Source organism: Eumetopias jubatus, unplaced genomic scaffold, assembly GCF_037043125.1.
Source record: "Eumetopias jubatus isolate StellerSeaLion01/CBP00866 unplaced genomic scaffold, mEumJub1_p1.0 scaffold_7, whole genome shotgun sequence".
NCBI lineage: Eukaryota > Metazoa > Chordata > Mammalia > Carnivora > Otariidae > Eumetopias > Eumetopias jubatus.
In genome coordinates this window covers 112,414,795-112,428,954 of record NW_028274813.1, presented here as the reverse complement: position 1 = coordinate 112,428,954, position 14,160 = coordinate 112,414,795, and the positions used below count along the sequence as shown (strand labels likewise).

Sequence of the window (14,160 nt, the reverse complement as noted above, 5' to 3'; positions counted from 1 at the left end):
CAGAGTAATAACACTTGGTACTCAATAAATGGAGGTCACAGTTCGCCCGTGGTACAAGGAGTCTTACACATGTTATGTGCAGGATGAAGCTCACATTTCGTAGCTTTGGTACCTGAGCTTTTGGCAGGCTGGTTCTAACCTACCACCTTCTCTAATGTGAGAATCCCTAGCCTGTCTCCAGGCAGTGTGATCCCTGGAGAGAGCCGGCTGTTTTTTGCTGCCATGCATTTGCACGTGCTGTTGGTGTTTCCTGAAATGTTCAACCCCCCTGCCCCGTGACATTTAGCCATCTTCCACGCATCCTTTCATATCTGGGTCAGATACCTCCTCTTCTATGAAGCTTTCCCTTTTCGCTGTCAGCTGCTTTGTTACTCCTTTTGCTTCCATACATAGCCTGTTATATAGAATCTGAACCTTTATAAACACGTGTGAATGAACGAATGTATAAATGAAAGACAAGGAAACAACTGCTCTTCTCAGAGCCTTGAATATTATACTGTGGACAGCACATAAATATAATACACACATCCCAGGAGGAAAAGCGCAGAGTCCTAGAACTCAGCCCAGGACTCAGATTCCCACATCTGGTACAGAACCCCAGGCCTTTTAGGCTGCGTGTGATAGTGGAAAAGTCACAATCAGGAGTCAGAGATCTGGATTTTGGTTCTAGGACTTTCATAATTAGTGGGTGGATCCAGGCACATTACTTCTCCACCACTGAGTCTCTTAATGTATAAAATGGGAATATCTGTTCTCTGAGCTTCAGTGTTATGAAGATCAAATGTAATTTCAGGTATGAAAGTAACTTATGAACAATGAAGTTCTGTAGAGAAGTAGGTGCCATCATTAAGGAATTAGAAGGCACCAGCTCTTAAGCTGGCTAGGAGAGTGGGAAGAATTTTTTAGAATTCCCAAATTAAAACACTGTGGTAAGCAGTGTGGGGAGAAAGTCATGATTCTAAAGCATTTCTTTGGCTTGTTCTAGGTGATGGATAATTCTATTAGAGGGTTTATTTTTGAGAGCAAGATTCTAATTCTTTTCTAGAGGCAGACAGTGGGCAAAAGACTCATTTGTTTAGAATTAATCTTATTTTAAGTTGGCTATGTGGAGAAATAATTTTATTTATGGATCTTATAATGAATGGGTTTGCAGTCATTCAGCAAACTTTTGCCAGAAAATGCCTAAAGGTAACTACTAAATAAAAGGAAACAGGTTAACCCACCACAAAGAACCTACAAAAGATATTTCAAGATTCAAGCAGAACCATGTCATGCCCACAGTGGGCCAAAAAAGCCATAAGAAAGACTTTTACCACTCATTGGAGGTTTGTAGTCGGATCCTAGGTCTGGCAGCCGGCTTCCTTTTCCTGCAGACCCTGAGGCTGAAGGAGAAGAAATCATGTCAGTAATGACTCAAGCCACTGGTGTGATGAGTCCACTTCACAGCTAGTGAGTGTTTTCTACAAAAAAATATTTTCAGTCTACTCTGTCCATGAGAGAATGAAGTAGCACATAAACAACAGGGGACAAAATAAGCTATGCAAAGCAAACTAAGGTATAGCTTTCTATGCAATGAGGCATCTGAAAGGCTGACACTCTCGGTCCACGGCTGTATCTAGCATGGAACTAGACTGCCACTTGCTGTTCATAAGGTGGGAACACACCCATTTCTCTTGCCCAGGAAACAGTTCCTGCAAGACCGCTCAGAGCACTTATGGCAAAAGTAGCTTCTCTCAGAAAAGGAACCAAGGGATCAGTTAGGTTGGCTTCTGTATTACAGAAGTGGACTTTTCCAAAGGACCTGGCTACGTTGATCTCCTAGTAGGTGTCAGTAGTGTTTGGATTTTTTCCTCAAATTATGAAGTTGCCTTTTCCAATATAAAGATACCCTAAGCAGTAGCAAGAAGACACATGGAAGTTCAAATCGGGTTCTCAGTTCCTGCTCAGTTACCCAAATACCCAAGAATGGAAAAACAAAGTCTCCCCTCTTGTTGCTCACCGAGGACACTCTCTCCTAATCCACTGTCATAAAATACAATGAATAAGGCTGCCGATCTTAGGCTTGGGACAACCTCACAAACAGATTTCATAAAACACAAGGATCAGCTTTTTAGTAATCCATATTCTTGGTCCTGAATTTTGTTCACATTTATAGAAAAAGCTGCTTGGGTAAAACAAATAAAAGGAACCCTTTCCCAATATAGCAAAGGTATTCATCAGTCCAAGGTTTGGATTCCTCCTGAAGAAGTCTGAAAGAATTGCAAAGTCAAAGCTGCTCCTCAGGGTTAATACAGCACACTGCCTTCACTTGAATACTGGCCTATCATGTACTTGACTTCTGGCAAGTCATTTATTATCTTTGGGTCTCAGTTTCTTCATCGTAAAGCAGCGATAATAATGGTATCTACTTCACAAAAATGTATTGAGGATTAAAAGGAAACTTACTCCTATAAAATATTTTGAATACTGCCTGACACATAGCAGTTGTTCATCAAATATTAGCTGCTATTATTACATACATAATAAATCTTTAGGGAAGAATATAACCTTTCCCTTTGCAGAGGCACAGAGCATGAAGCTTCAGAAAACACTCATAAATAATTATTTCTACAAATAAAGCTTGACTAGAAATGCATAAAATGTTTCTATTAAACATTACAGCCAATGTCAAGTACTTATATAAATTATCAGAGTTGGACTAAATGAAAAATTAAATTCTGAATATTTCTATATATAGTTCATTTAACAGAATAAATATAGAGATGAGAACAATGTTTTCTGTTTCCAGAAGCTCAAAACTCCCAAAGTAACGGAAGTTGTTGGGTATCCAAAAGGGCATATTTAACTCAGTCCCCGATCCCTTTTCTGTTGTCCATACTTGTTCCTTTATCTCCTTACTTCCATGGCCATTATTGTTCCCAAATGGCACAAACCCTATGTTAGGATTCCAGTTGTTCTTTTCACTGGGATGAAGTCTAGTTGGAGGAGATGACTTAGCCCTTGTAAGGCTCTTCAGACTTAAGGGTGCTTATTTTTCAGGTAGCCCACATGTAAGCCCAACTATCATATTATGTAAATAATTGCCAAAGAATATACTTTGCCAATAAACTGGTTGGTTTAATTCCTCTATTTCCCAGCATTTTTGCTTTTAAATATAACCTATGAAGAAATTCCAAGGATTAACCAAACACCAAAAAGAACTATGGGTAAAGAATTTTAAAGGCCAGAGGTGTGGTGCAAGTAAGACTTGCACTCTGGCTTATCCAGTGAAGTGTGGGAAAAACAATGAGCACATTTATACTCTGTGCATACACAGTATCGTTATTTTTCTGTTCTCACACTTAAGTCAAAATGTCTACCATCACTAGGGCGCCTTACACATACACACAAGCACATCTGCAGTTTCTCCAACATACAACAAAAGACTGAGTGCAAATACATTTCCAAAGCCCTGAAACATGCAACCTCAAGTTCTCACTTTTCCTTGCCATTAACAAGATCCAAAGACTTTTTCTTTCTTTTTCTTTTTAAAGATTTTATTAAGTAATCTCTACATGCAACATGGGGCTCAAATTCACAACCCCAAGATCAAGAGTTGCACACCCCATCAAGCTGAGCCAGCCAGGCGCCCCAAGACTTTTTATTTCTAAAGGCTACTCTTAGACCTTGAAAGCAACCATCAACTTTACTTCCATTGCTCTGAGTATAGAAAACAGATACCAACTCTAGCTGACTCCCCAGAGATGAAAACCACAGTCCAGTTACCTCTCCACCATAGCAATAACAGTGGAAAAACTATGTTGACAATTTCGAGAATGGTGACACTGAAGCCTGTACTTCCTAAGTTTCCATTTTAAATTGTTTCTCTTTTAAAACAAGCAGATATATTTAAGGGAAGAAACAGAAAAAGAGCTCTGAATTAAGCTTATTTAACAGAATAAATAGCACTAATTTTGTCACAGATAATCACACAATTCAGTAGGGTAAGTCTGTAGATTCTTGGTGAGGGGAGGAAAATAGGGTATTTGCTGAATTTGATTACAACTTTTCATTTAGAGATACTAATGCAATCCTAGATACAAATACGACAAATTGGTATGCTTGTTCTCATACTGGTCCAAATGCCTATCATTGTTACAGAATTTCAGTATCTTAGCACAGAGGACAAACTGGCCCACACTTAAGGCCAATCTACAGCTGCAGAACTCCGTTTACTCTCCTCAGTTTTTCCCCTGCCTATTTAACCCCTAAGTCAGTTCCCCAGCTTTTCAGATACCCCAAGTGCCACAAACATGGACTCAACTCCACTTTGGCCAATGAATAATGTGAATTTTAACACATAGGACTGATTTTCAGGAAAAAAAAGGAAACAAAAACAACAAAAAGCTAATAAAAATAGGTCACAAAAGAGAGGAAAGGAGAGAGAGGCCATCTACTGATTTACCTTGATCATTAGGCATTTTATCAGAGGAGTCCGCTAACAGGCCAAGCACAGGGGGAGAAAAAACAAGAGCAAGGATCACAAGCTTTGAAGGTGGGACAGGCAGAATTTTTAAAGGAAAAAAAATAAAACCCCACAAACTTCCAAACAAATTGAGTCTTATTTTCAGTACTAACAGAAAAGAAATCCATATATGGTTTCCACATTTCCACAGACTCAGTCCCCAACTAAATTTTATTCCTAGGCTCACTTGGTTCAGTACTTTACCTTCACTTTCTTATCTAGAGTTTTCTTCAAAGCTCCCCTGTTAGTGTCTTTCTCTCTACAAAGGTCCACGAATAAGCCTTTCAGGTTAAAAGCCTGCATGTCTGGAAAGGGAATCATCCATCACAATAACATGCTATTACTCTACCTGAGAACCAAGAGAACCACATCTGATCTGACTGGTAAAAACTCTGAGATCACTGCAATCCATCTGCCTTGAACAGCCTTGTCTGTGATACGGTTAGGCCAGTAACCTAGGGAGCACTGACTTGGTGGTCAATGGGTGGGTGAGGGATCATTTTGAGATAAATGTTCACACTGTGGCTCATAAGCTCATCATCAGGGCTTCTTTTTTTTTTTTTTTTTTTTTCCCTAGGCAAAGAACTAACTAACAAGGTTAATAAACCTTGTTTCAAACTTTATTCCCAGGCTTCTTCAGCTTAATTAGCTGCAAAGAATGAACTGTGTATAAGCAAAAACTGAAAAGAGCTGCAGTGTCCAAGGAGCTTGGGCTTAAAAATATTAGAGATCTAGATTTTATCAGATCCATGAACAAAATTTTAAAAAGCAGTCATAATATAAAAAAGCAGCTCCCAGTAACTTCTTCAAGTTTTATGTTCTTCAGAAGTTGACTCAATTCAGTTTGCTTCATTCTTGGAAGCTTCATCAAAATTCTCCACAAGATCTGGAACTTCATCATCATCCTCCTCTCCGGTAGCAAGTGGTGCTTTTCCATCCACAGACTGTTTGGGCAGAGCTTCAGCCAGTCTTCTTAAACTAGTCAGACTGTCTGCACCAAGTTGGTTTAAGATACTGGGTAGCATTTCTGTCAGCTGCTTTGTCTCAGCATGGCCTGGAATGGTGAAAGTGTTCGCTGCCAGCGATGCCTGAACTTTGGGGTTGTTAAAATGGATCACTGTTCCTTGGCTTGTGAACATATTCACTTCTTCAATACCAGAGATATTGTTTACCCGTAACTTCTTTAAGGAGAACTGAAGTTTTTTATCATCTGCTGTAGCCGTTCTATGAACCACCTTCTTCTTTCGGCGAGCAGTTCCTTTCCCACCAATGCACACTTGTGCTTGCAGTTTGGCGAGTTTCTCCTGGTTCACGATAGTTTCTTTCATCTTGTTGGAGTGGAAATGGGACCGCGCGGGGGAATAGGGTTGGCGCTCAGTGGGTCTCGGGCGGACCAGCTGAGATTAGGTGCACACACGCGGGGACCCATCAGGGCTTCTTATAGTCTCCATAGTCTCTATATGCTAAAGTGATATGTGCAAGCATTGCCCCACTAAAGAGACATAGAATAAAATGCTGTTTAGTGGAGATTTACCTTTAGGTGTTCTGAATTGGACAGCTTCAGACATGGGCCCCATGCCCTTTGAGTTTCGGGCTTGGATTTTGAAGTAGTACGGTGTGTCAAGTGTTAACTCTTGTATCTGGTGAGTCAGCCTGTTTCCCACAACAGGCTCAATAACCCAGTCGTGTATCTCCGCATTCACATCCGTACTATAATATATGATGTAACCTGTCCAAACGAGGAAATGAGAAAAGATATCTTATTCCTGCCTTTTCTTTTCTTAAGTCAATAAGGGTATCTGTTATAGCATATACAAGTAGAGAACCACTTACTGATTAAAGACCAACAGTAGAATGCATTCAAAATGCTACACTGAACATCATAAAGAGAAAACCACAATTTCAACAGTGCCAGGTTATAAGTTATCATCTGTATCAGTAGTTGAAGCAATAAAAGTAGTTATGATAATAATATAGGGTTGAGAACTCTCAGAAGCTAAGAAATATAAGGAAAACAATCCAATCATTTCAACATCTTAATATTTGAATAATGTACCCATCAAGGGTCTATGATTAAAATAATGCACTTTTGAAAACCGACACTGGCCCAACATGCTGTTTAGCTCTCTGCAATGTGATTTCCCAGAAGAAAAACTCCTGGGAGACCTGGGGATGTGGGCAGTACCTTTATTAAAGCTCTCCCAGACTTGAAGTGGGTGAAGTCACAGTGAAACATCACCTGCTACTCCCACCAGGGGGCACTCAGTCTCCATGTTTGAGGCAAGAACAGACACCCACATGCCTACCTGACCTACACAGCCAAAAATGCACTGACTGCATCATTACTGGTTTTTGAAGACAAAATAAAATGTAATCCAAGTCAAGTCATGCTTCATTCTTTTACAGAACAGGCAAGTTCAAAAACCTAAAAAATGACACCAGGGATTTATGGGAAGAAATTCTAATTGAAAGTTGAAGCAGGACAATATTAAGACATGCTTTCAGTTTCCTTATTCATACAAAGGAACATCAGAAAGCAAACTCCTGTTCCTCAGGATACACCTACATGGAGCAGAGGTTCCGACGAGAATAATTAACAGCTAAATCCCAGGCTCTCAGGCTTTCCTCCCTGATAAAGCTGAGGAAAACATAGTGTCCTCTACGTGGAAAGTTCTCTGGAAGTCCAAGGAAAAATCCCAGGCCCCTTCAAAGGCCTAGGCCAATTCAAACTTCTAACTCTAGTGTTAGAGCACAGGAAGCTGAAGTAGCAGGCCTGGGGGAAAAACGGAATTAAAAGTCTAATGAGCTTTTTGGGGCTTCAGGTTAAAAGAGCTGAATCTGTATTTACTGGGTACTACCCTGTAGAATCAGGCAGGGTCTTTAACTTCCATGGTGATCATCTAGTCAGAGGCAGAGAAGAACAGCTTTTCTGATGAAAATAAGTATGTCCAAAAGGTCCCAATGTAGCCAAAGACTGTCTAATGTAACAACACCCATCAGACTTTCACTCAGTGAGTCAGAACCACCAACTGGCAATTCATGTTTACGTTAATATGAGCAAACAGCACCCCCTTGGTCCACTTTCAAGGACCATCATGACTCCCTGTGCCTCATAAAATGATCAAGCCAACCTCTGGACTCCCACTTCTCCTAACTACACAGTACTGGGCTGGAATGCTTCTGCACGACTGGAACAGAGAACAGATACACACTCAAAGGCATCTTACCTGTAATTTTGCCATTGGCTTCTGAGGGAGGTTGCCAATTTACAATTATGGTCCTAGGTTTTCCCTCTTTACTCACAACTGTCACATCCTTGGGTGGAGAAGTAGGAACTACAAAATAATAACACTTTCAATAATTCCTGTCCATTCCAGTTTCATTCACTATTTCTGCAACCCTTTCCTTTTATAAGGTGCAATAAGAAGTATAAGGCAAAAAAGCTAAAGTCTCCTGGCTTCAAAGAACTCATAGTCTACATGTAAACAGATCCAATAAAAAGAAGAATATGCCAGGGCGCCTGGGTGGCTCAGTCATTAAGCGTCTGTCTTCAGCTCAGGTCATGGTCCCAGAGTCCTGGGATTGAGCCCCGCCCCCGCGTCAGGCTCCCTGCTCCACGGGAAGCCTGCTTCTCCCTCTCCCACTCTCCCTGCTTGTGTTCCCCCTCTTGCTGTCTCTCTGTCAAATAAATAAATAAATCTTTAAAAAAAAAGAAGAAGAAGAATATGCCAAGTACCAAAGAAAAAACACCATACTATGAGGATATAGAATTGGTATCTTGGGCTGGAGATCAGGGATTTATAGGGTTCTTAGGTAAGGAAATCAAAAGACCTCTGTAGTTAGTTACCAAGTATCTACATTATACCAGGCATTTTATAAAGAGTACTTCACTTAATATTTATGGCAACTCGAAAGACAGTTGCCACTATCCCTGCTTGATAGAGCAGGGCATCGACAATGAAAAAAGTTATGTAATTTGCCCAAGATGACTTCCCCCCTCCCCAAATTTGGATTATTTTGTTAGAATATTTTCAAGTGTAAAATAATTTTCTCTTTCACTTATAGTTGGCTCTCCAAACAAAACATAATGTTTGAAACCCCCTATTCCCTCAAAGAATAAATGAGTTACAAATTGCTGTTTTTATTTTAAGTTTGCACTGTCAACTATTTGAGATTATTGCTCTGAAATGCAAAGCTGTTATGAAACAACACCAACAATAAAAACAACACTGCATTTCTTTTATTTCCATGTTATGGCTAATAACTTTTAATGTACTAGTATAGAAATGAGCAAATTAAGTACATCCTTAAATTTACTCTTCTCTTCCTAAAATACTGGAATCTTCCTAGCATACAATGGAAGGAAGCCTGGTGAAATGAAGACATCCTAAGAAAATACATAATATTATTTATTAACTAATGGATTGGAATGAAGCAAAAAGATATTCTTAAAACTAGCAAAGAAAGCAAACTCAAGGTCTATTTAAACTTTTATGCACTGTTATTTCTAAGCTCTCCAGATCCAACCCCTTTTCTCTGTAGGAAGTCCAACCAACTGTGCAGGAGACAAAAAGACATCAGGGCCAAGCCCAGTCTGGAGAGACTTGATTAGCGCCATTTTTTCATTATTTATATACAGGAGAAAAAAGCCATAGAAGGCTGGAAGGGACAGAGGCTCCCAATGGTTACACATATCCCCATGCTAGAAAAGTACAAGAGGTAGAGGGCAGACCTACAAATGAGCAAAAGGCAAACAAAATCTCAAACTTGGATACAAGCCTGCTTTCCCCTTAATTTGCTAGGTGTCTTTTATCTTTCATGTTTACTTACAGACAAAATCCCTTAGGCTGCCCCAATGGGATTTTACCAGATACTAACTGGTTGTAAGAAGGCTGCTGGGGCAGCTTTCAGGTTCCCTGGTAAAGTTCTGAGGCTCTAGCAAGCATGGCATTGGCAGAGGCTTGGTGAAGAGCAAGTCACTTCATTTTTTCTATCTCAATTTAGCAATAAAGCAGGATTAATAACAGTAATCCTTTACATCTACACAGTGCTTTCTCATCTGCTCATTTTACCTTACAATAACCCTATAAGGTAGGAAAAGCAGATATTATTATCACCCCTCTTCTGCAGATGGAAGAAATGATAGGCTGGATGACTTACTTATGACTTACACAGTCAGTATTTGGTTGACCTGAGATGGAACTCAAGTCCCTTGATTCCTAAAATCTAGTATACTTTGCATTCTATAATCCCATTATTTGCTAATGTTCTTGTTCGGTGACGAAGGAAACCTAATTCATCAGCTGAAAAAGCAAACACTGAACTCCAGCTGTGCTGCTCATACGTTCTGTAAGTGGGTTAATTCATGCCCTTGATTCTTTCCTTGGGTAGTAGAAGCAGGTGATGAGAAGTCTCCTGACATGGAATGTGGCCCAGCATTAGCTGGACTTCCACTGGCTTTCACGTCTTACAAAGATTCAGACAACACATACCAAATTCAAAGGTGGTCCCATGGGCTGTCATACTCCATGTGCTTGATCTTCGACCTTTGGTCACCATCACAGAGAATTCATACAGTGTATTTGCTTTTAAACCAGTCACCAAGTAACTTAAAGTTGTTGCATTTGCATTCTGGAAGCATAAGAATCAAGAACTTTAGAATTAGGAAATATTAAGAGCTAAATTTTCTCACCTAGAGCAAATGTGCCAGTACCTTGTACTTGGTGTTTGCTGGGATGTTGGTTTTCCATCGGACTGTGTAGTACCGGGAATCTGTAATCTTCTGGTGTTTGGGCAGTGAGTTGTCCGCCCATGTGATCCTTATGGTGTCATGACTCAGAATGGAAGCCTGAACTCCCACAGGTGGCATCATGGGAGTGGGATCTGGCACTGGAGTGTATGGAGCATTAATAACAAATAAATCAACTTCAGAAGTGTCTGGGTAAAAAGTAATTAAAAAAGGGAAGTGGCATTTTAACATAAACAAAAATAAAAGAAAAGGAAAATGCAGGGTAATATAATGGAATGAAAGGTGAGAAATGGAGAAAGAGAAAGAGAATCCGGAGTTAAAAGATAACCACCATTCATTAAAAAGAATATTTCCACTTGTGTTCTTTCAGAAAAAATTTGCAGGAAAATGTCTAGGGAAATAATTAACTATATTCTCTATTGTATTCTCTAGGTATATTAACAATTGATAATCCAATGATTATATTAACATATTCATACTTGAATTTCTTTAAATTACTTGAAAATTCTATCTCCTTTCCAAAAAGGATTGTGAGAAGATACAAAGTACTTTTAAAATCAAGGGTGTAATTTCAGAACAAGCAACACAAAGCTCATGATCTGTTTTGGTATTTCGGTGAATGTGACTGAATTTTGGGGACATGGCTTATCAATGCAGGTCAATGAACATGTGAGGGTCCTATTCTCAAGCCTGAGTCCTGAATGTCAGCCAATGGCAACTAAGCCTGGCCTTGGTTTTAGGGTTATCTGATATCCACACAGGGTCCAGTTCAGATCTGCTGATGTCCTGGGTCTAAAAGCAAAATGGCTCACATCCAAATAAAGCAAAGGAACTCAAGGGCATTACTCTTCCTGAGGAAAAGGTAGGCTGACACCATGAGGGAATATCTGCTGTGCTTTCTCCAGTAGAATCAGAGAATAACCCACCTAATGAATCCCAATCAGTTACGTGAAATGACATACTTATGGGTCCAAGTGACAGCCTTTATGAACATTAGAAATCAGAATACTTATTTGACAGAAAAGTCTATACTCATGTATGTCCTGTGCCATATGCAGCTGACACCTTCTCTAAGCTCAGTGTCAAAACAGAGGTTAGAATATGCACCAAGGACCATGAGCCCAGGACAATACAGTAGGATCCACTGGGCTTTATCAACTCTTGGTCAGGTTTTCTAAGTACATACATATTGATTTATTTTAAGTTAAGGTTTTAAAATGGGTTTCCCACCTGGTTAAGGAGAGTAGCCCTTCCCGTAACTCAAAACCTGAAATGGCATGAACCTTGTTTATGAATAAGTGCCAAACTAATGTAATAGTCTCCATTTGTGTATTTCCTACACAATGAGGACTAAAGTAACAGAGGAACAGCATACATTAGTCAAGGGCTTTGTTCAAAGATCAGGAAACAAACCAATTAGTTATAGAAAATGCACCTTCAGGTGCAAAAATCATTAGACTTCTTTGAGAAATTTTTTTTATTTGTAATAACTCTTGGAAAAGATAACAAGGTTACATGACTTAGGAACATTTCCTTGTATACTTCTAACCAGAAGGCTATATTTTTAAGTGACATAAGAGAAAATTTCAAAACAGTTTTTTCTATTATAGGCTAATTTAAGAAAGTAGCAAACCACTTATTTAAATATTCTTTTTCATCTTACTTTTTTTTCCTTCCTGGAACACCAAAGCCCTTTGCAAAAGAACTTATAAATTATAAGCACACAGGAGAAGACAGGACAGAACTACCAAACATGTAGTGATGATGCTGGTCTTATTAAGTAAAAGCATTAAAGAAAAAAGGGGGCAGAGATGATCTTCTTAAAAAGAATAATGTGAAATTTGCATTATTACACAAAGTATCCAGAAAATACAGCAGGCAATAGAGATACACAGCTCTGGAAAACAAATGGGGAAAGAGCATTTCTGCAAATAATAAATTCTTGGGTTTTCAGGACCCTTTAGAAAAATTTACAAGTCTAATATATTTATTTCAATAAACTTTCTCATTCAGCCCTATATTAGATGTTTTATCTACAGAAATTTTACATTATATGAATATTTCTTTATTACAAAAAACAATATTTTGGTCTCGTTTGCAATAAATGTACAGTTGATCAAATGGATAGTACAACTGACTTTATACTCTTTATATAAAAAGCAAATGAAAAGCAAATAGAAGAATACTTTCCCAATCAACTCAGGTGACTAGTAAAGAAAATGCTGGATTCACTGATCATACACATTTATTGAGACCATTAGTAACCTATCTAATTCCTCCAGAGATACGAAGACCTGTTCATTTTTTTCACTCATTTTGGTTATAACTCCATGACCAAAAGATGAAAATCATTTTTTTTAGGGGTGTGGAGGGGCAGAGGGAGAGGAAGAGAGAAAATATTAAGCAGGCTCCATGCTCAGCGCGGAGCCTGATGTAGGGCTTGATCTCACCGCCCTGAGATCATGACCTGAGACAAAATCAAGAGTCAGATACTTAACCATTAACCATACTTAAGCCCACGCAGGTGCCCCCCAAATCACTTGTAATTCTCTCAAAACTATGGTTTCTAGATCCCAACATATTAAAAATATGTGCTACATTCTACATGGAATTATTTATATGAATGACTAGATTGTTAGCATTTTCTAAAAAGCAAAACAGAAATTAATGGAAATTTCCGTGTTGAAAGCCTCTTTTCCTATATGAAGCCTGCAGCCCACGCTGGCATATACTTTCCCTTTCACTGATACCTATGGGACAGACATCATGCCAACATTCCACATAAGCTGCTGGAAAAAATGCTGAAGACAGAGGCGGACAGGATGGCTTACCTGTGTGAGGTCTGGTCACAGCGCTCTCATACAGGGGGATGCCCTCACCCACGTTGTTAAAGGCTTTCAGGGTTATCACATAGTGAGAGCTGGGATCTGAAGGAAGGAAACAAGTGAAAACACTTAGGAAAACATTCTCCAGAATTTAAAAAATTCAGGGCACCTGGGTGGCTCGGTCGGTTAAGTGTCTGCCTTCGGCTCGGGTCATGATCTCAGGGTCCTGGGATCGAGCCCCACATCGGGCTCCCTGCTCGGCGGGGAGCCTGCTTCTCCATCTCCCACTCTCCCTGCTTGTGTTCCCTCTCTGTGTCTCTCTCTGTCAAATAAATAAATAAAATCTTAAAAAAAAAAAGTCAAGGGTGACGGTGCATGATCTTAAGTGCAGAGAAAGGAAAGAAGATTTGAAAAACGTTTCTGTGGGATTCCTCCAGGGTGTGGGGAAATGTTGAGATGGCAGCACACACAGCACTTGTCTACCTCAAAACTATGAAGGTTTTTTCCTGTCTTCTTCTAGAAGTTTTATGGTTTTAGTTCTTGCATTTAGCTCTGTTTTTGTGTATGATGTGAAATAAAGGTCAAGGAAAGTTCCCTTTCTTTCTCATACAGATATCCAATTCTTCCCACACCTTTTGCTGAAAAGACTACACTTTCCCCACTAAATTATCTTATTGTGTTTGTCAAAAATCAATTGACCACATATATATAGATCTATTTCTGGACTCCATTCTGTTCTATTGATCTATAACACCTACCTTTGCACCAATACCACCACAATGTCTCAACTACAGTAGCCTTATGTAAGTCCTGGAATCAGGTAATGTGGGTCTTTAGAAGACATCTGAAGAATTGTTGAAAAGATCTGATTTCTCTTTTTCAAAACTGTTTGGTTATTCTAGTTCCTTTGATTTTTAGAATTAAGTTTATCAATTTCTATAAAAAAGTCTGTCAGGATTTTACTTAGAATTGCACCGGGGAGAACTGTCATTTTAATAATATTATCCGATTCATAAACATGATACCTCTACTTATTTAAGTCATCTTTAATTTCTCTCAGCAATAATTTTCTAATTTCCAGT

At 39.2% G+C, this 14,160-nt stretch overlaps 1 protein-coding gene across 5 annotated transcripts in view; it reads right to left on the bottom strand.

Annotated features, from left to right (window-relative positions):
- Nucleotides 1–14,160, bottom strand: part of NEO1 (neogenin 1) — a 238,999-nt gene that overhangs the window by 20,844 nt on the left and 203,995 nt on the right. For 3 of the 5 annotated variants that reach the window (XM_088025133.1, XM_028100230.2, XM_028100231.1), the window contains exons 16-22: nucleotides 13,085–13,180; nucleotides 10,218–10,441; nucleotides 9,997–10,135; nucleotides 7,732–7,839; nucleotides 6,039–6,233; nucleotides 4,445–4,477; nucleotides 1,314–1,382 (exon numbers count right to left, since the gene is read on the bottom strand). In XM_088025133.1, coding sequence (XP_087881259.1) covers nucleotides 1,314–1,382; nucleotides 4,445–4,477; nucleotides 6,039–6,233; nucleotides 7,732–7,839; nucleotides 9,997–10,135; nucleotides 10,218–10,441; nucleotides 13,085–13,180 — 864 coding nt within the window. The remainder of the gene's footprint in view (nucleotides 1–1,313; nucleotides 1,383–4,444; nucleotides 4,478–6,038; nucleotides 6,234–7,731; nucleotides 7,840–9,996; nucleotides 10,136–10,217; nucleotides 10,442–13,084; nucleotides 13,181–14,160) is intronic. The other 2 variants (XM_088025134.1, XM_028100229.2) reach the window with 1 other exon arrangement.